The following is a 21,071-nucleotide window of genomic DNA, read 5'->3' on the forward strand; positions in this document are numbered from 1 at the left end:
ATCTGCTTTTTTAAAAATACTTAGAGTTCATCTGTTTTGTTTGTTTTTCTCTTGCTGTCTACTCTACTGAGTCTCGGTCGTAGGGCCAAGCAGAACCAAATTTACTCAAATTAGTATCCGTGTCCCTTAAGATGCTTGAGAAAGTCTGCTCTCACTTGTGGGACAGACAATGCACAGTGCGGTGTCAGCCCAATCTGGGCTATAAATCACTCTAGCACACACACTCTGGGTCAAATCTACAAGCTTGTTTACCTGATGCCCTTTTGAGGAGTGGAACTTGTCAGAGTAAGAGCTGATTTAAATGATGGAGTGTGATACCAGAAGTACATTATGTTCACTCATCCAAACCTCTGCAGTGCAGGAGCAAGTTAGCGACAATGGTATTCAACTCTAAAATAAATATAGACATTAAAAACTGACCCAGGATGGTGTGTTCTGTACTGAAATGAATAATTGAGTGTAATAAATGAAAGACAATAAACAGAGATTTCAGATCTTTGTTTTCAAAGATCAAACGTGTTTAAATTACTTCTCAAATTAACATTTTTATTTGTTCTTATATTGTAAGATGTGGTATTCAGGCAGAAAATGGTTTCACAGGAGTACAATGAATTGTAGGCAACAATCATGCATATAAATGTATTTGCTTTGATTAATACAACCAATAACACGCTTGTCCTTGTCTTTTTAATGGAGATTTTGGTGGAGACTCAACACAAAGGAAACATGACTGTGGCTTGATTAGACAAAAATTGGACACAGCTACAGAGAGAATGTGATGAACTGTCCAAATCCATTGTGCAGAGCATGTAGATATGAACCCAAGAAAACTCAAAGCTATGATTAGAACCAAGGGGGCTTCTACAAAGTACTGAATTAAGGGTCTGAATAGTTAATAGTAAATTATTGTCTCATATTTCATGAAAGTTAAACAAGTTTAAACAAGTGTGTTACATTGTTAGGGTCTGAATGCTATTGGAGGGACTGTATGCATACAGGTGCTGCAGGTGAACATGAGCACACATCCCTCATACGCTCCATCACTCTCACACATTTACACAAAGAGACTGTATGTATGTATAGAAAACAGCTGCAGGGATGTTTTCCGAACATCAAAAGCTCCAAAGCTTAGAATTTCCCCATCATTTCTTCCCTCTGGCTCCACAGCTCCAGGAGGCCTAGCAATGGAAACTCTCTGCTTTAAACATGACACACTTTCAAGATTTCAAACTCCTAATTGAGTGTGCAGGTCTCTGCTGTCTTTGTCTACGTTTGTATGATCCTCTTTAGATGACTGATTTAACTGTCAACACCTCTTTCTGTTTGTACTTTTGGTTGAGTGTATGGCAGTTTGAGCATACGTGGCAGTGCCAGCCTTAGGATATTCAAGTGTTGATGATAGATAATTATGACATTTCGCACATTTTCTGCTTTCCTGATGTTGCAGTACTTCCCTTACCAAATACATATGTATACATAGAGAATGAGAGAAACTTCGCTTTGACCTTATTACAGTCTAGCATCAGGTTTTAATATAACAAGTGTATACAGAGCAAGTCATTATTCAGCCTGAAGACTGTGACATTACCTTGTACCTACACTGTGTGATGCTCTTGTTTCTCAGCTCCAGTCTCTCCAAAGCATACTGTGACATTTTAAAAATTTTCTTCATGTTCATTTTCCTTGTACACTTCAGAAAAACCTCAGAAAAAGACGTCACTGTACCTCCCAAACATTTCAAAACAATAATCTGTCCTCAGACACAACTGGAAAAAATGTATTAACTTTGTCAAACACCCTCCCCATCTCAGACACATACTGTGTTTTTTATGGTACCAAAACATGCTATAGTATACACTACCCATTGACTTGAAGTGAGGTAATCATAAAAGTACAACCGTTATTTAAGTGAAAAGCTGTTTGTACAGTCATGGTGCGTCATTGCAAAAATGGTTTGACTTCCTGTGACATACAGTAAAATAGACTATAATTCAAAATGACATGGTAGCCTTTTTAAGTGTGGGTACGGAAAATGGGTTGCAGATTTGACAAGAGCATTAATTTATTTTAATAAGCCTTGGTCCCTGGGCGGAGAAGCTAAGTTTCTCTTCTGGGGCTGAAAAAGTTTTTAAAAGTCTTGCTGTTATTTTCTCTATTTTCTTCTGTCTCATTGTTTCCACCTGTCTGGCTGTAGCATGCAGACAAATACCTAATTTATTCAACCGTGCTGTGTTAGCAGGGCAGCCACAGACTGAGGGTGAACACGGGCCTGGAGGGGGACTGGTGCAGTCTCATTCCAGTAGGTGGACCGTGCCAAACAACCACCACTGGACTCAAGTGGAACCTGGGTGAGTGCCCTCTTTTTGTTTCCAGAATTTAAATAATGAGCCACAGCAAATAATTAGTCTGGTAGCTGTCTGTAGTTAGTTGTTTTGATTGTTTGTTTGTTTGTTTTTGTTACTAAACAACTCCTTTAAGCTTCACTATGTAAGCATTTAAAAAAACATTTGAATTGAAAATTGAAACATGCACCGGAACATGTCATGTGCTTATTGAACAGTTTGGCAGCAGCACAGACAGATTTCCTTAAAGGTTGATGATTGAGGCTCCCTCTTCTGATCGATTAGAGAGTGCTAAAGCCAGGGGTGGGGGCTCATGGCTGTCTGTCAAAGACACTTCAGGTCTACTGCTACCATCACACCGAGGCTTCAGATGTTGTTATGGTTGACTGGCAGCCCATCAAGCTCCAAGTTGCTGCATTAAACGACACAGTGTACATAGACACCATAAAAATTTGATGCAGATCAAAAATGTTTCTTGACACTGCTTTCAGGAGATAGAAATTAGTTTTTTATCCTTAAATTATCACATAAGGCCACATGTTTCTATGTAGGAACTTCTCATTCATCAAAATGGAACGCGAGAGTTAGAAATGAATTCCTCCACTCCTGAGTTTCTGAAAAAGTTCAGTCATCTGAAGTTGAGTTACATGCTTTGGTTTGACAGAAATAAAGACAGAACAGTTCTGACTACAAGGTGTTAGGGGATAAAAAAAAACTGTTTTTAAGCAAAGTCATTTGTTCACTTTATCGTCGTTAGCTGCTAATATTACAAACTTAAATTTGTGCTTACATTGAAAACTTCCACTGGCTTTTCAACATGTATAACGAGCGAAACACAGACGCCTAATTTGTGTCACTTAAATGAAGCTGAGGACAAGTTTCATATATTGAAGACAGCAACTGTACATTGCCGCGGTGAGTTTCTTTTGTTCTTTAACATTATGTGAAAATCCAATCAGACACCCGTCTGTGGACCCCTGTGGTCTTAGCCCACTCTAAGTCTTATGGCCAGCTGTGTTGTTAATGAGTTGGCACAGACCCCGTACGGGAACCTAGTATGTAGGACAGCCCGGACCTTCTGTCAGCGGGGTTGCATAATGTGTCTGTTTCTTAGTGGGTGTCCGCTGTCAGTGTCTGGGTGTGCATGTGTATGTTTCTGTGATGCTATACACTCCAGCATGCCTGTGTGTCAGTGCTTGATTGACCATGTCGCTATGTGTGTTTGAGTACGCCGCTGTGTCTGTGGCTGTGCTTTGCGTCCAGTTGATTAAATTGTTTTTTGTGTGTATTTTGTGATCAGCTACATTGTGTTGTATATTTACTCAGCACACCTGTGAGATGGCCTTCTGAATGGTAATGAGAGGGACTTTATACATGAGAGTCCTATGCAGATTAGCCAGTGATAACAAGACGCATAATTAATCACATGCATATTTAGAAGGCTGCAAGTAATGATTTCCCTCTGGGGTCGCGAGGAAGGACCTGAATATGAAACGAAAATTACGAGGATCAGTTTATTTCTCACATGTAGCAACAGTTCATGTTGTAATACTCTCTTTTACAGACTTCCATTTGCTTTTACTGTTTAAAGTTGTGTCTGTGCAAGGTTTTCAGTGCAACTTGCTTGGCGAAAGCTAAGTCAGCATTGTGCCACTATCAGGTGACACTTATACTCTTTAGACTCCCATTGACATGATCCACAACATCTGGGTTCAAGTCATTTCTCTGAATAAAAATATATGGACTTCCTGTGAAGAAAAACAACCTTGCCTGTACCACAAAAGAGAACCCAAAGGAGGCTTTTTTATTTGTATCCAGGGCTTGTTTTAACTCTTAATGTAAATGTAAAATTCTGCAATAACTCAGCTCAAAATTTCGGGTGCGTAGTCAGTTATTGAGCTAGGAGAAGCAGGGGAGTGTGCAAGGTAAGCTGCAACACCCTTGGCCCACATAATTATATCATGTTTGTGTTAGTTTATCAATAATTTATATTGTTGTGAATTTAGATCCAGTCCATGCATGCTTATAGAGCAGGGCTTGTGTGGCAGTGAGAGGGTACAGGATTTGTCCTGTTTGCCATGAGTATATATTTGAGATTATTTGTTTAGGAAATAAAATGGCAAAAGTGTTTCAGACAAAAAACCTAATACAATTCTAAAGTATTATTTTCCCTCATAAAGTCAACATTGCAGCAAGGTACACTTACAATTTCAAAAAAATTACCTTTTACTGTCAAAGGAAAACATATTTATTCCACATTTTGATGTTTCAGATTATTTTGATTTGCATCAGTGCCAACTCTAGAAAACCTTATGATGGTTCCAAATGTCTTCTGTATCACCGTTATTGAGGCCACTGTCCTCCTGGGATTCCCCAGACATGCGGGACGTTATATTAACAGGTGTGTGCTTTGCTAAACCAAGTCCAGTCAATTCAGGTTTTAACAGGTAGAATCCAGTGAAGTTTTAGACGTATCACAGGATGCACCTAGTTTTAATTTAGAGCATGACTTCACCTTTGTATTATGGGTCACTCTGGTGTAATTTAATGGTAACAAAGTGATGTGTTCAGGCTTGCACTCTAGCTGTCTGCTGGCCACAACTGTTCCAGTAAGTTGTACATAGGTTTAAAATAAGAGGAGAGAGAGGAGAAGGAAACAGTTTCAGCATCACAGAGGCGGTGGAGAAAGCCTCTGAATGGCTTTGGCTCAAGAGAGTCTTTGTTGAGACGGCTGTCTAATGAAAGGACTGCAGTGCGGTAATGATACCAAAAGAGGGGAGTGTACTACTAAATAATAAAGTGACTGCAGTGTAGTAAAGTGGCCATGTAAGAGGGGAGAATGCAATATTATAATGAGGCAAGCGATATGTGCTTTTAGAATCCTGGATGTGTTGTGTATAATAACGCTCATCTGGTGTGGTGATGAGAGCATTGACTGGAGGGAGGGATGGACTTCTGAGTCTGGCATCCATAACTGCTCTCTCACCAACACACCTACAGTAGTTTATGCTGTGTCATTTCTTTTTGCATTGTGCTCCTCCCCTTTAACTTTCAATTTGCTGTCACTGTCTCTAGCCACATCTTCTCTCATTCTATCATTTGAGAGCGTGTCAGCGTCGCCGTGCTGTTTCTGTGTCTATCTGCCGACATGTGTTTGAGCTTGAAATCCAGTATAGTCAGTTTGCAAAGAGGTTTTCTTTGACATTTCTTTTTTGTTCAAGTTTTTCTCATTTCCCAAGTTTACTAATCTATTCCCAACACATTCTCATCGCAATGTCACACAATAACGCTTCCCACGTGCCGTTTCACACGAGTGCTAGCGGTACCATTTGGCGTCACTAATTGACACACATGGTGTTCCACTCCTGGACATGGCGGCTGCCTATCAGACCTTTTGACATCACGGTTTGATTGACTTTGTGCACAAAGACAACTGGTTTAGGACGAGGCACAAATAAATCAGGTTTGGGTTAAGTAAAAAGGTAAAATACAGTCTTGTTAAATCACACAGTGTCTCACACAATTAATTAAAAGTCCTATGCGTCTTATACTGTCACAAAGGGGTACTTTCAGCATCAATATACGACACCAAACAAAATGTATTTGACACTCCTGGAGTGAGAACGGGCTGTTTTTCCTCCTCTTAAGTGCTCACTTCATTTATTCTTCCAATCACTGACATCTGATCACAGATAACATCACAGAGCACTGTAAATCTGTTTGATGTTTGTCTGAGTGGGGGAAATTCATGCTGTCCAACCTGAATTTGCAACCCTGCTCTTGAACTTAGCTTATTGGAGGCCTTGGACTGTGTGTGTGCAGGTTTCCCAGTTAACGGTAAGATCAACGTGTGGTCATTATACAATAGTTACAAGAATACTGCAACAATAAGTTACTTCTAACCCTCCGTGCTGCATTCAAATCTGACACATTCGAAAATGATTGTCTAATGCGAGTCAATGACAACAGAAAGATCTACAAAGATACCACACCTTCCCTGCGTCGTCATGTTGACAGTTTCCTCTATGATAGTCTTGCCCTGACCAAGCGTCCACCTTCTCTCAAATGGAACAATTGAGATAAATGACATGGTTACTTGTTGTCAGGGATGGTTTCACTTCGATGCTGCTCTTCCTGCCCTGGTATCACTGTTACGCCCTGTAACATCTGCCTGGACATGTCTCGTGGCTCCTGTTAGTGGCATCACTGAATTTGCTGTGGCTTGGAATTCTCTCTATTTCTCACATAGTAATGTCAAACTGGAGGTGGGAAGTGAGGCACACTTTTCCCTTTTATATATTGTCCTTATATCCATATTATTGTTGTTTCTTTTTGTTCCTTTACACCTCCTTCTTTGAACTTGTCTCTCACTTCATTTTAGCTCCTCTGGTCTACTGCAATTTTGTACAGTACATCTTCATCAGAAATCCCTACTTTTATTTATTAAAACTGTCCTTCTTTCAAATGTCAGGCAGCGCATCTGTTCCTCTCATGGACCAAATAATAGAGTAACATCTGCGGGAGCCTTCTTAGTGTTTATTGTTTTTGCTTTACGTCCTTATTTTACCTGCATAGCATCCAGATTTACAACTGTAAGAAGGAAGCACGAGGTGGGACGCAGTACACATTTTAATCAGACCTCAAAATGATACACACACGGTGTTGCTTCTACCACTGGTTGTCTTTAATGTTTGAGTTTTATTAATTGTTATTATTATTTATTTATTTATTTATTAGCTAGTGTAAGGAGCAGGATCTCTAAAGGTAATTTTGTATCTTAAATATGTAAATATGATCCTTATTTTGTTCTACAACAACATTGCAAACTCGTGCAGTAAGTTGCACTTTCTCACAAGAATGTTTTGCATAGTCAAAGGCAGATTGAGACCTCTTTTTTCTGATATCCTTTACTGTAGAAGCTCAAACGGGGTTGCTGATGCCAACAATTATGCAAAATAAGGTTGAGTTCTTTGCACTCTTGATTGGTCATGCCCAGGCACATAAACCCAGACCAAGCTCTTGTTGGCCAGGCTCTGATTGTTGATTGGTGTTGCCTGCAGTAATACTTTAAGACCTCTGCCAATTCATTTGCATTAAGTAGCCCTAACCTCTACTTTTCCCTGCTCATTTTCTTTGCCGTTGTGCATTCCATTGCCCTCACTCTACCCTCCAGAAAATGAGTGGCACTGGACCGCCCACAGCAAATAAGCACTGTAACATTAATCTGACGTAAAGGGATGTCTTTGCGTCGCAGACATGAAAGCAGAAGAGGAGTCACCCACTGGAAAACCACTGACATGCTCATCCCTGGCGCAGCAACCTTCAGATCACATTGTGCTTGTGTGTGTGTGTGTGTGTGTGTGTGTGTGTGTGTGTGTGTGTGCATGTTTGCATGTGCATGTGTGAACCACATTAAAGCCTGGAGTTATTTGGAGGTTGGGGTATGCTCTGCGTTCTCCCTAGCATTATGGATTTATTTACACTGATTATAATTATGTTTAGCAGTGTTTGGCATTAAATCTTGCAGTGCTGGGGATATATTCGGCTTGGCAATCCTCATACGCACAGTGATATTGCATATTAAAGTCATAATGTAGTGTAGTTGGGACGTTAATCACCTACATTATTTTCAGAATTTTTCACCCTTGTTTACTTACTATGAGAAACAACCCATGAAGTCAAGGTTATTGTGTTCTTTAACACACACCTACACATTGGTGCTCTCCTTTTTGTAGCCTGTGCATCATCCATAAGCACACATGCAATAAGCACAGAATCCACTGAAAACAGCTAATGACAACATGTGTGTATGCGAGACTGCCTTTCATACCGTATATAATATTTCGTTTTTGAAGGTTTTAAGCTAACGTTATCCCTTAGCATGATTAGAAATTGAGATGTCATGCTGAGGTTGGACTCTAGATAAAGGCAGCAGGTATAGGTGGATTATAGAGATGTAGGGGGTCCCTTGTAGATTAGTAGGCCTTTTTAATGCTGTGGCTTTTAAAGATGGATATTCGAACACTATTTGTCTGCATCTTTTTGGTGGCAGGTGCACGTTACAGAAAACAGTGTATCCAGGATTTCCTTTGTACCTTTATTACCGTATGGGCGTGTGGGAGAAGGCTTTTAAATTTTAAAAGCCAGAACCTGTTAGAACATTCAGTCTTGGCTTCATTTTTAATTTTCTCCTTTTTTTCTTTGCTTTTATGAATATTGCTTTTGTCAAGTTGCGCGGTGCTTTTACATTAGTGATATGAAGGCTACTTTTGAAAGATAAAACTTTCCTTGGCAGTCATTTAAAGGATTTGAACAAACCTTATACCTTCATTTTCAAAAGAACTCAGTTTAATTGGCCGACACATTACATCTGTTGCCTATAGCTTTAGGCAATGTCTTTGAGGACGGCTGTCTCCCACAGCTTTCATGGCCATGTGTGTTTAAAGTGAAAATTACATTTTTGAAGTCAGTATGAGAGCTGACAACAGAAAACATATGTTTTGTTTTGTTTTTGTGATGCTGTATTTTGGATAATACTGTATCTAAATATTTGTTTGTTTTCACAGTACGACATTGCAGTATCTTATCTAATTTTCCCTATGTATGTTTTTGGGCCCATTTTCAGTTGTTTTTCATAAAGACAATATGTTTAATTCAGGACTTTTAGTTTCAGGAATACAATATGTAAAAGTTGAGAATGATTTGAGTTGTTCTAAAATACATTTTGGGACTCAGTCAAATCCTTGGCAGCTGCAGTTTAAATGGCCAGCACATGCCTCAGGCCTTACACCTTGTCTTTATACACTTATTCCCCATTATGCATCTCATTGGCAGCATCTATTATGTTCCTTAAGCAGTAAATGGGGGTCAAGAGCTATTGTCAGCGGATGAAATTCCACCAAGAGTGCACTTGGAGGACTTTTAAATCATTACAAAACTTTATTCCAACAAGTAAAAAGCAAAGCCCTTATGGATGATTATGGAGACAATAGATCTCCATCTGAGTGACAGAACCACTATGCTTATATGTGTGTGTACGTGTATGTGTGTGTGTGTGTGTGTGTGTCCAAGTGTGTTTGTTTGATGTTCAGAAAACCTCCTTAGTCATTTCTTTGTGACTCAGCCCTCTCACATCTGACAGCTTAATATTAAAAAGCCTTCATCCTGCAGCAACACAGTCTGAATTATGGCTTCTGGCACACTGTGAGTCTGTGTGTGTGTGTGTGTGTTTGTGTGTGTGTGTTTGAGAGAGACTGTGTTAGTTAAAACCTGCTTTGTCATGAGGTTTTCAGCTTAGCGTGGATCACAACGAACAACAAATTTGAATAACTGTCATCCACAGACCAACTCTTCCTAACGTAGCGTGTGTGTAGGTTGGTGGGAAGGTGGCTATGAATATATCTTTCCTTTTATATGCCCGAGTTTTGTATTACTGCGCGTGCATGCTCACATGTGCACTTATTTCATTGTGCTCTTGTTTTCGTTTCACAGAATGTTAGTTTCTTTTTATGTATCAGTGTGCCGTTATATTATATGTGTGTGTGTGTGTGTGTGTGTGTGTGTCAGTCATGGTGTGTGTGTGGACAATGAACAATGGTTGTCAGCCCTCTGATGACAAAAAGGCTGAGGAGGCTTTCCTCTGGAAGCTTTCCATTCAGCGTGATATGCAAATAAGCTGCTAGTGCTTAACAACACTGGTTCCAACCATTTGGAAGTTCCTTCAGCATCATCAAGCTTATCCAGCCATGCAGCAACAAGCACCAGACACTCACACACACATACACAAGCACAAACTAAAACAAATACCCACACACATCTACACACACACACGAGAGCTGGGCAATAAATGAATGTAATAAATAGTTATTGTAATACAGTGGGAGGATATATCTGTCAAAGTCTTTGTTATCACTAATACTTTGTATTGTTGTAACACAGGTCTAAAAATTGTTTTCCACATGTTAAATACTAGTGACAAATAATATTTCATTAATATATTATAGTAATTCAGTGTTTTAGCCCTACTAATGAAGGGAAGGTAGCTGTTTTGTCATCACATTGAAGAAATGCACAATTCAGGTTTGTGAGTTGAAATTGTACATGTTCAATATGTTTTTCTCCCCATCTATACTTTTTTAGAATATCTTATCAGTATACACATTTTATATGTTCTTATTAAGGCACTGAACATACAGTAAATACATATCAGTCTATATATTCATATATCCATTCATAAGACGCATTTTCTTTCCCTCTCACAGTCTGATTCCCCACATTTCCCAGATACACAGACACACAGACACACACACACAATTTCCAATGCTGTGTTTAAAATGTCATCTTCATAGTGAGGGATCTTCACATGAACTCACCAGATGGGGCTTCTCCCTCATTCTCTTCTTCTCACAGGAGCATGTGCAACATTTCAAGGCACCAGTGCCTGTGAACACAAACACAAACACACACACACACACACACACACGTAAACAAGTGCAACTTGAGACACATACAGTAGACACAAACTCAACACAGGCAGGTGCCGAGTTTGATTAAAGAACAAACACATGAACACAGAAGGATTTCAGTGCAAGTCTCTCCGAGGGCCAAAGCAATTGAGAAGTCATAATTAAAAGTAAACTTTGGGCAAGATTAGGAAGCTTGTCGCCACTGCTAATGAGTGCATGCTCTTTATGAAATGCAAGTCTTCACAAACACATTGGCATGCAAATGACTTCACCACACGTTCCATATTTTTAGTAACACTCTGAACATGAAGAGTCACTGTGAGCTGTGACCCACCTGTGATGGAAATAGTGCTAGACAGCCTTTCCCACTGGCCGCCTTGCTTTAAGAGGAAAACATGCTCTGCAAAGACTCCTCTAATACTCACTCTATTGACTGAAACAGCAGGGATTTTCCTTGTGCTGAAGTTATAAGTGAGGTTTTGTGCTGTGATGTTAGGTTTAAACTCTCCAAGAACACGTCTTATTAGAAAAATGGGCGAGGCATTTGGATCCTACTCTGTGGAGATGAAACAGCAGGGGGGGAAAAACATTTTGATACAAATTCAGAAGCAATAAATCTAAGAATATGTTGACAAGACTGCCTTTAAAGTTTTGTTCTGCTGCTGAGATGAAGCATTGCAGCTTAAGCCTTTACCAGTGTGTGCAGCCGGAGATTTAAGTATGCAGGAAGCATTCCAAATACAGGAAAGGATTGTTTTCAAGGGAGGGCAAAGCGATGTACTTTATCTTGTAGTCAAACAGATAGATGTGTCTGACAAACGTGGTTCAGTGAGGTCTTACCCAGAGTCCCTGCCAGAGGCAGACATCTCTACTGTAAGATCTCTCCTTTTCCCTTTGTTTCTTGAGATGCAAACGTATAACCTGACCTTCTCCTGTTCTTTCACATCGCCTCTCTTCTTCTTCTTCTTCTTTCACTGCTTATGTTTTTCTGCTTGTATACTTGCCTGGTGTCTCATTCTCTCAGTGATTCAGTCTGAAGAAATTAATCTATTCTCCCTTTATCTCTCTGTCTTGCTTTTTCTTTCATATCCCCTTTCTAAACATGATCCCTCCCTCTCCCTCTCCCTCTCTCTCTCTCTCTCTCTCTCCCTCTCTCTTTCCTCTGCTTCACCTTTCCACGTAACACTACTTCTCTCTACCCTTCTACCCTCCCACTCCTCCTCCTCTTCCTCCTCCTCCTCCTCCTAACGCTCTTTCTCTTCTCTCTCATTTCCTCCCTATCAGCTTTACTCCCACTCGCCAAGGTCTTAGAGAGGGGAAATGAAAAGTGTATGCATTGTGAAGCGGTAGAATGTGTTTTATGTTTTTTTCTTTTTTTGCATTACTCACATTGTGCACATCACACGCCGGGGCAGAAGAGCGGTCTGATGTGAACTGATGTTAGTATCCCCATTGGAGCTGCAGACTATCAAGGAGGCAGAAGAGAGGAGTGTACATATGCATGCACATCATTCACATATTGTAACCACTGTACACATGCACATGCATACACAGTACTGTAAACACATATGCTCAAGTATTCTTGATTGGATATTCATTTCCACAAACACATCAACCCTGTTGACCCCCTCTATAAAGCAAAATGCATGAACAATGACTTTTCCCCACAATCGCCCTCTTATATCAAAACACAAAATTTGCTTTGCTGCCTGTTTGCACTTTTGTCTCTCGACTGACTGATAACAAATTCTCAGCAGAGGCAAGTTTTCTTATCTGAAGGTCAGCTTAAGCCACAACAGTGTTTGTCACCTCACACTCTTAGACAAACCCAGCAGCGGCAACATAATAAACATTTAATGGAGGCAGCTATCATTGTACAGCAGATGCTTCTAACACAGCTGGAGTACGTCTTGACTCGTTTCATATCCAATAAATAGCTCTGAATATAAGGACAATGTCAGGCAGAGAAAATGAAGCAATCTACTGTGTTGGAACGGTGCATACTTTCCTCAGTTGAATACATACTCAAATTGGACGTGTTTTACCTAAGACTTTCGTCAACTGTGATCACAACCTGAATGATGAACCTGGTCTGTCACACATCAGTAGTTTTCATCAGTTTGGTTAAACAAGTACACCTAAAATGTTGTCCCAAATAAGAGAAGGTATAAATCAGGATTTGCCTGTGTTCTGTCAGAATAAGATACAGCCTGACTCAGTAATATTAGTTGTGCACTAAGCTTAAAGGTTAATGCGCAACTGTTCATTTACATGTACTCCCCAGACTGGAACTATAGCAAGCAAGTTGAAGTCTAACCGTAATTGTTTCATTTCAGTGTATTGAAAGCTAAATAGTAGATTCTCCAGGTTACAGTGACAGGTTTCAGGCTTGGTTCTGTTGAATATGTCCCCTATTAGGCTCAACTCTTTCACCTTAACCAGGTTTAGATTCTGTACAGTCTATTAGATAGCATATAATGTCATTCTCAGTGTGGCTAGAGAACTGCAGTGTTATGTGTGAACCTCGTTCATACATTCACCTCATTTTAGTAATTTGGACAGCTCATTTTGAGCAAACATGATTTATAGAAAATGATTTTCTCTCTCAAACTGTGAAGCGTGATGAGATTTGATAGCACACAGGTTTGTAGGAGTGGAGGATCTACCCCCTGACTGAATGAGTTCAATTTGCCTCACAATGACAAGTTGGGTTAAAAGGGGACACGTGTTCCTTGCTGAACACATTCGCTTCTAAGTGGAAAAGAAAATGATCTGTTTGTGCCATTGTGCTGGAATCACAGTGACTACCTGTATATTTATGTTAAAGCTGCAGTTTAATCCTTCATTACAAGTGATTAGTGAAATTTGCATGAATAAACAGTAGCATTCGTGATAAGACCTTTTCCTGGTGTAGATCATTTAAATGGCACAGAATGCTAACTGCAGTTTCATTCCAGCTTATGAAATAGTTGGATAGAAAAAATCATCTCTAACAGGTGCTACACAGTAGACCAAGTGAACCAAATTCATACATCATCCTAATTAAATTGCAAATTAAATTGCAATGTATTAAACTGAGTACATGGGGAATATGATTTTCATTTTCAAAAATAGCAACATAACTTGAAGCTAAGCTTTAGAAAGAGAATTTGACTGAGATCCTGTCGGTGACTGAAATGTATCACATTTCATTTCTTTGTTTGAGCGTGCTTGCTGCAGCACCTTTAACATGTCTTCCAAAGGCCTGTTTAAAATACGCTATGGCGAGAGAATAGAGCAGCAACATTCTTCTCTCCCTGTCAAAAACGGCCCCTAACACCCATAATTCCCCTCTCTACCTGACCACTGCAGTTTGAATGTCTGTGAGTCTCCCCTCTCTTCGCCCACCCTCTCTCCAGGGTAATTTGTTGTGTAAATACGGTCTACTTACAGCTGACGGGCCCTTTCAGCTGTGGCGCTGGAAATGCAATTACAGGCAGCAAACATCTCCATTGTTATCACTGGAGGGTGCAGCGCTCATTTCGGTCCCCTCTGCAACAGGGGCCGTTATTGATCGGTATCAGCTTTGAGGAGGGGATTACTAATGAAGCCATCTGAAAGCCCTTTGTACTCGGTAAAGAGTTTGCACACACACATGCATTTGTGTGTGTGTGTGTGTGTGTGTGTGTGTGTGTGTGTGTGTGTGTGTAAATGGAAATGTCTATGAGAGACAGAAATAATGTGTGTTAGTAAATGTAGGTATCACTCTGCCAATTCTGTTGAGTGAGACTGATAATGCTTACATTGCAGTGCTCTGCTGCCTCTTGTGGTCGCTCTGATTACATGACCTGAATGTTTTAAGTATCAGCCCTGAATGTGCCCTGCCTATCCAAAAAAAAGTCATCACCTGGATTTAAGCAAATAGGTGAGAACCCCCTATTGGATAATTACTGCATGGATGATTATGTTTCAGCTGGTAACAGGTTATTTAACTCTAACTGATGCAGTGACTAGCTTCTCATTTCTTAAACAACCATGTAGAAGACACATCCTGTGGTCATAGAAAAGATGTTAATCTGTTTCAGAAGGGTCAAATTATTGGCATGAATCAAGCAAAAAAAAAAAAAAAAAACCCATCTAAGGAGATTGATTAAACTACTAAAACTGGGTTAAGAATTGTTCAACGGAAGAAGGTCATGTGGTCTGATGAGTCCAGATTTACCCTGGTCCAGAGTGATGGGTGCATCAGGGTAAGAAGAGAGGCAGGTGAAGTGATGTATCCATCATGCCCAGTGCCTACTGTTCAAGCCTGTGGGAGGAGTGTTATGATCTGGGGCTGCTGCAGTTGGTCAGGTCTAGGTTCAGCAACGTTATGTGTCCAAAGATTGAGGTCAGCTGACTACCTGAATATACTGAAGGACCAGGTTATTTCATCAATGGATTTTTTTCTTTCCTGATGACACAGACATATTCCAAGATATTCCAAGTCAGAATCTCAGAAGAAGAAAAAGGTCATAAGAAAAAGTTAATGAAACTCTGGACGGAAATAAATGTTGCAGAAGATGATGAAAACGGTAAGCTAAAGGCGGTCCAACGAAATATTTTTATTGGACTGTCAGTGTAACTTGTTGCCAGTTGTACAATAATCATCCATGCAGTAATTATCCAATGGGAGGCTCTTACCTATTTGCTTAGTTAAATCCAGGTAGTGACAGGCAGTTTACAATGCAATACAATTTCCCTAACCTTTATAATTTATAACCTACACAAGGGATTAAAAGCTAAATTAGCAAAATGTTACAGTTTAGAAAAAAGAATCTTATGTATTACTTATTAATTGCCTGAAAAATCAGACACAAATGTTTCATTAGGTCTCTGTGGATTTGGATTGATCAGATTTGATTAACAACCTACTGACCAAAAACTACTAAACGTTCCAATTGTCCAGAAAGTTACATGTTTATGCTGGATTCACTTATACTTACCATCAGAAAATAGGTTTTCCGTCCCTCTTTAACTTAAAATTGAACTCTGATGACTTTTTGAACCTCCCAACGAGAGCAGTGGATATGTACATTCACTCACACATTTCTCAAAAACCCTTCAATATTGTACTTGACTTCTTGACGACTATCATGTCTCTGTTGGCTTCAACCTGAGAAAAATCCATGCCTGCAGTAATATTACATTATTATTACATTATTCTCATACATCCATTGCTTAGTTACTATGGCTCTGTGCTCATTCAATTTTAAGTACCCTAACATCACATACAACTCCCTATTCAGAGTCAAGCTGATCTAATACCATGCATTTTTGGCCGTCTTTGAAGCAGAATTGTTCTGTCTGATGTGCATGCAGGCGCCGGTGGACAAATAATTCATTTCATTCATTCCTGTCGTTGTTCCTTTGTGTTCATTTTCACCTTTGCACAAGATGATTGTACCAAAACAATTTTTGCAAATTCATGAAGTTCTTTTTCTTTTTTTTTTTTTTTGTGCTCTTCGTGTTTTGTCTTTTGGGGATGTTGAATCGACGGGATTATCAGATGGTGGATTGGGCTAGTAGTAGTATGCAGTATGACGTTAGAGGCCTAACATTCGTTAGATCAGGCACTTGGGTTAATTGGGCTTCAAGAGAATTATTTGTGTATATATATATATATATATATATATATATATACATATATATAAAGAGAGAGAAAAGTCAAATTTACTGACACTGAAAACAGACCTCCTGTAGATTTCATGTGTCTGTACTTTTTCAAAACCTACCAATGCTCTGGCTAATGTAAAATATTTTGCTCTAATGATGAATCAAAGTTGCCATGGCACCCAGATTCCTCAGATTGGAAGATAAACATACCCCTGACTTGATGATATAAATGAATGAGTGATCAATTTAAACTTGTGCTAAAGTACTTTTACTTTTGAAATTTAACTTACAGGAACATACGAAGTTCTTGTTCTTTGTCTTGCATGATAAAGTGCACTATCATATCCATATGTTGTTGACATTTCAGCTGTGTTCTGCTGTGCTTTTACACCACATACACAAGGTGTACAGCAACTCTTTCTTTGTTTTTATATCCACATTTGTCTTTTGATTTGGTGATAAACAAAACATGATGTGATTATTGTTGTCAGGTGCTCATTCTGCTACGGAAAATGTGTTGCTATGGTCTGTAGGTTTGCATGTGACAATACAGTCCAACATCAGTGAATCACGTTTGCATTGACATTGCCTGGACAGCCACTACAATTTTAACTGCATAGCAAGAAAGATCACATGAAGCAACATGGTCTATTGAAAGAAATCCATCTAAACATTGCGCAATTATTCCCACAAATGAGAATATAAAATAGAGTTTTTAATGGGGCAGACATGATTAACAATAGGAAGCAAAGCCTCACCTAGCCTCTTAGCTGTGGTTTGTGACACTCAGGGTACTAAACTCACTTATATGTGTCATTGTTCATTGCCCACTGACACCAAGCAGGGAAACAAGATAATCAGATCAAGACGGCAAAATAAAAGTCAATGCTCATAGCAGCCGGGGTTTAGAGAGCTGGGAGAGTGCTTTAGAGACCATAAAAAAAGCTGCCGTGTCTTGGTTTATCATAGTGCTGAGACACTAAGAAAACAGTTTGAATTTGAGAATTTGAGCAAAAAGCTACATCCTTCTGTGGCTTCTCGATGAAATAACACAGTCAACATGAACACGGTTAAAGCAGCATTATTTTTTCAGATTGCTGAGCTGAACTATTTTGCTACTTAATTGAAATCTAATTGAATCAAAAGCTGTGAATGGTTAGAAAAGTGACCGATAATATTGAATGAATAAATGAAAGCCCCCGGTGTAAATCTCCTGAGGTGCATATGCCCTTTTCCCATTACACACGATCCAACAGCTCCACTCTCAGGGCACATTGTCTGCTCATCTTGGTCCAAGCAAATATATGTGAATAAATATAACTGGTAATTAATAAAAGTGACACACACTAAAATAAAAAATCTGATGCTTTCTGCCATTTCGGCTTACTGATGTATGATCAGTGATTGTGATTGTTATTTTCCTAAAGGATTCGTTATTTTGCACAACACAATTTCCCATAAAAATAGTAAAACATTCTAATGTATTGCATTCTTAAACAGGACTTCATTGTTATTCAAGTAGCTTTTGATTAATTCTTAGCCAGTGACTTTGCTCTTTCCACTGAGACTTACTGGTTGACTTTGTATGCCCCTATACCTCAGAGACAGCCGATCTTCCTGTTAGATCCACTTGGGGTCAGTGTTGGCCATGTGTCCTTTCAGTCCCGAATGGTCCAGTTCAACTGCTGTGACGTTCACACAAGGGGGAATAGTGGTCTTTACTTAATAGCCTGTGTAAATCTGTGTACTTTTGACTGTGTGACCAGAGATTTTGATTTAATTCAAAGTTCTGTGTCAAATCAAAATTGTGTGAACCACCTAAACCTCAGTTTTACAAAGACCGGCTGCTTCAGACCACATCCTTTCTAACAAGGCTTTCACACACTGTTATGTACTGTATCAATAACCAAACAAAACACACTGACAATTTTTCCCTACTCTTTGAGTCCGCTGTTTACTTAACTGCAGTCGACTACTTTAAGTAGCATTAATGTGACATGGAAAACTGTCACTCAGAAGGCTTCATTACTGACTGATCTAACTGTCGCTCCTCTGTCCAGATAACCAGGTCCTGGAGTTTGGGAAGCTGGTCAGCACTTCCAACACCTATGAACCAGTTTCCCCTGGAAAACCAAGGAAGGTTGTAACTGTGACCACTGACCAGCCACTACTTTGGAGTATGGGCATCAAGAATGAAGAGTAACACAGAGAGAAGATCTATTAAATCAGAAGATGTCACTGATTTTCTACAGGCCAAATATTTTATAATAATAATAATATTTACTTGCATTTTTTATGAGAATTGTTTGATATATTGATCAAGACTGACAGCTTTGTACAAGTCCGTTTCTAAAATGACTAAAGGAGCTTTACACATATCACTATGCATTTCATACCATGTAATGCAAAAACATTCATCATATTTAACTGTAACGATTTGATACCTTGAGCTTCCTCAATGTACAGAGTTAAATTCAAAGGGTCCCCGCAGTCACTGGGTGAGATGCAGGGTAGACCTTGGACAGGTCACTAGTTTATAACTAGGACTGACATATGAAGACAACCATTCACACCTATGGGCAATTTAGAGGCAAGTCTTGTTACATATAGTAACAAGATTTCTATATTCCTGTCATTACAACACATTTTGATGACAGCCAAGTGTATATTTATTGTTACTCTTAACCCCAGAAAAAACTACTATATGCATAATGAATATTTGAATAAACAGATCAAAGCAGGTTTCCATTTATTTTATTTACACATTGAAATATAAATGTTGCAAAAAAAAAAAAAAAAGTAAAAATCCCTTCAGTCCCCCCAGTCACAATAACACTTTGCACCACCGTCTGTCCATGGGTATTGAAGTTGTGCTTTTCTTGCCTGGGATTTAACCACCACTAGAAGGAAGAAGAAAAATAAAACATGTAAAGTGCTGTTCTTTTTTTTTAATTTCTTTACTGACATATTCAGCTTTATGGACCAAACATATTGAGCTTTCAAGACCATCAGTAACATTTGCACATATTTTATAACCAATCTTCTTCTGCACTTTGATACTCAGTATATTCAGATCATTATTGAAACAGCCTAAATGCATTCATATTAAAATGTTTTGGCCTATTGTGCATGAAAATAAAATAATGAAAGCTACCAGTGTGACTGCCTCCACTCCCTTCATCTTCTATGGAACAAAGAAACGTAATGTCCAGCTAATAAGTGATAAATTGTCAATAGAAGTGTCATTATACTAATGTATGTTATGTGGAATGTAAATAACCTATAATAATCCTGGAATTAATTTTAACTGTTAATTATGTACACTGAAGATAGATCTGCATAAATTCAGCAGAATTTGTATTTTATGTAAATGTGTTTTGGCAGTTAGAAATTCATCAATATCAAACTATGTATTGGGCATAATCAATTTTAGTTATTTCTGTCAAGCATTAGCACCAGGGTTTAAACAATATACAAAATTAATTAACGCTTAATAAACACTCCCATTTTGTCAAGAATTTTAAATGAGGGACCTAAACACATTGCATTAAAGCACCATCTGTACCACAAGTGACATAATACAGTCTTAATACTTGTTTAAACCCCTGCATTCCCAAATCAGCTACACGTCTTTGCAGTGAATAGAAACGGACAAAACAGCTGTTCAGGGAGGTGCTAACAAATGAATGTGTGTTATTGCTACTTACACAATGATGTTGTTGATGGGGATGTGAATGAGTTTGACAAAGAAGCCAATGAAACCCATGATGGCAAACCCAATGGCTGTGGCCATGGCGATCTTCTGGAATTCTGAATGAGAGGAAAATTATATAATAAAATACAACAACAACAAAAAAAAAAACACATAATTTCTGAAAATAAATCGTCGTGACCAATAGATCACAGCGTGTTTAGCTGGGATTTGAACCTGGGCAGCTAGCTTAAATGTTCCACGTCACTTTAATCACAACACAGCCTGGGCCAAAATATATACGTGTATATAAACCTACCCTTTCTGTCAGGCTTTGTGCACCTCTTTACAAGTCGTATGGAGTCTTTGACGAATTGCCGACTGGGCTCAACAAACTGCATGACCTGATCCATGGTGTTTAGGCTGCAGAAAGAAGAAAAACAGGGTTAATGCAGAGCTGGGACTGTCCTCAGTGCTGACGTTGACTTCAGCAGCTAACTGGAGTCATTTAGTTACTAACTAATGTTAGGTAACTAAATGTCTCCAAAAACGTTATAATCATTAATATATTATAACAGTCTTTGATCAGATATTAGCCAGTTGACCGAAATATGCCTCTTTCAGCCTGGTTTTAATATTACCGTTAGCTAACGCTGATAAATCCTCCTTGCTAACCTAGCTAAAGTAGAAAATAGCTTTAAGCTCGACGTAACGTTACTTTAGCTGAAACATCAACACATACAAATAAAGGCCTCGCACCGGCTACTGTGAGAGGTGTTACGTGAAAGCTAAAGGGCATTAAATGAACTGATGAACAGTAAGTTAGCTCACCTGAGTTGGGGTCTTGCCTGGAGAGAAGTCAGAGGAGTGAGAGCCACGTAGCTTTGAGGGAGCTCGACGGCAGAGAGCGTACATATGAGCTGACGTACACTTCCGTGG

General features: G+C 39.1%; 2 protein-coding genes across 6 annotated transcripts in view; one reads left to right on the forward strand and one right to left on the reverse strand.

Annotated features, from left to right (window-relative positions):
- tpk1 (thiamin pyrophosphokinase 1) overlaps nucleotides 1-19,283 on the forward strand; it is a 53,861-nt gene extending 34,578 nt beyond the window's left edge. For 4 of the 5 annotated variants that reach the window (XM_026363592.1, XM_026363594.1, XM_026363593.1 and 1 more), the window contains exons 8-9: nucleotides 2,237-2,348; nucleotides 18,502-19,283. In XM_026363592.1, the coding sequence (XP_026219377.1) occupies nucleotides 2,237-2,348; nucleotides 18,502-18,644 (255 nt within the window). In that variant the 3' untranslated portion in view covers nucleotides 18,645-19,283. The remainder of the gene's footprint in view (nucleotides 1-2,236; nucleotides 2,349-18,501) is intronic. The other variant, XM_026363597.1, reaches the window with a different exon arrangement.
- On the reverse strand, nucleotides 19,180-21,071 carry sec61g (SEC61 translocon subunit gamma). The gene is made up of 4 exons (XM_026363598.1): nucleotides 20,964-21,071; nucleotides 20,452-20,555; nucleotides 20,149-20,251; nucleotides 19,180-19,341 (listed from the first exon to the last, which is right to left on the reverse strand). The coding sequence occupies exons 2-4, from the start codon at nucleotides 20,543-20,545 to the stop codon at nucleotides 19,332-19,334; spliced, it is 207 nt and encodes a 68-aa protein (XP_026219383.1). The 5' UTR covers nucleotides 20,546-20,555; nucleotides 20,964-21,071; the 3' UTR covers nucleotides 19,180-19,331.

Source organism: Anabas testudineus, chromosome 2 (genome assembly GCF_900324465.2).
Source record: "Anabas testudineus chromosome 2, fAnaTes1.2, whole genome shotgun sequence".
NCBI classification, from domain to species: domain Eukaryota; kingdom Metazoa; phylum Chordata; class Actinopteri; order Anabantiformes; family Anabantidae; genus Anabas; species Anabas testudineus.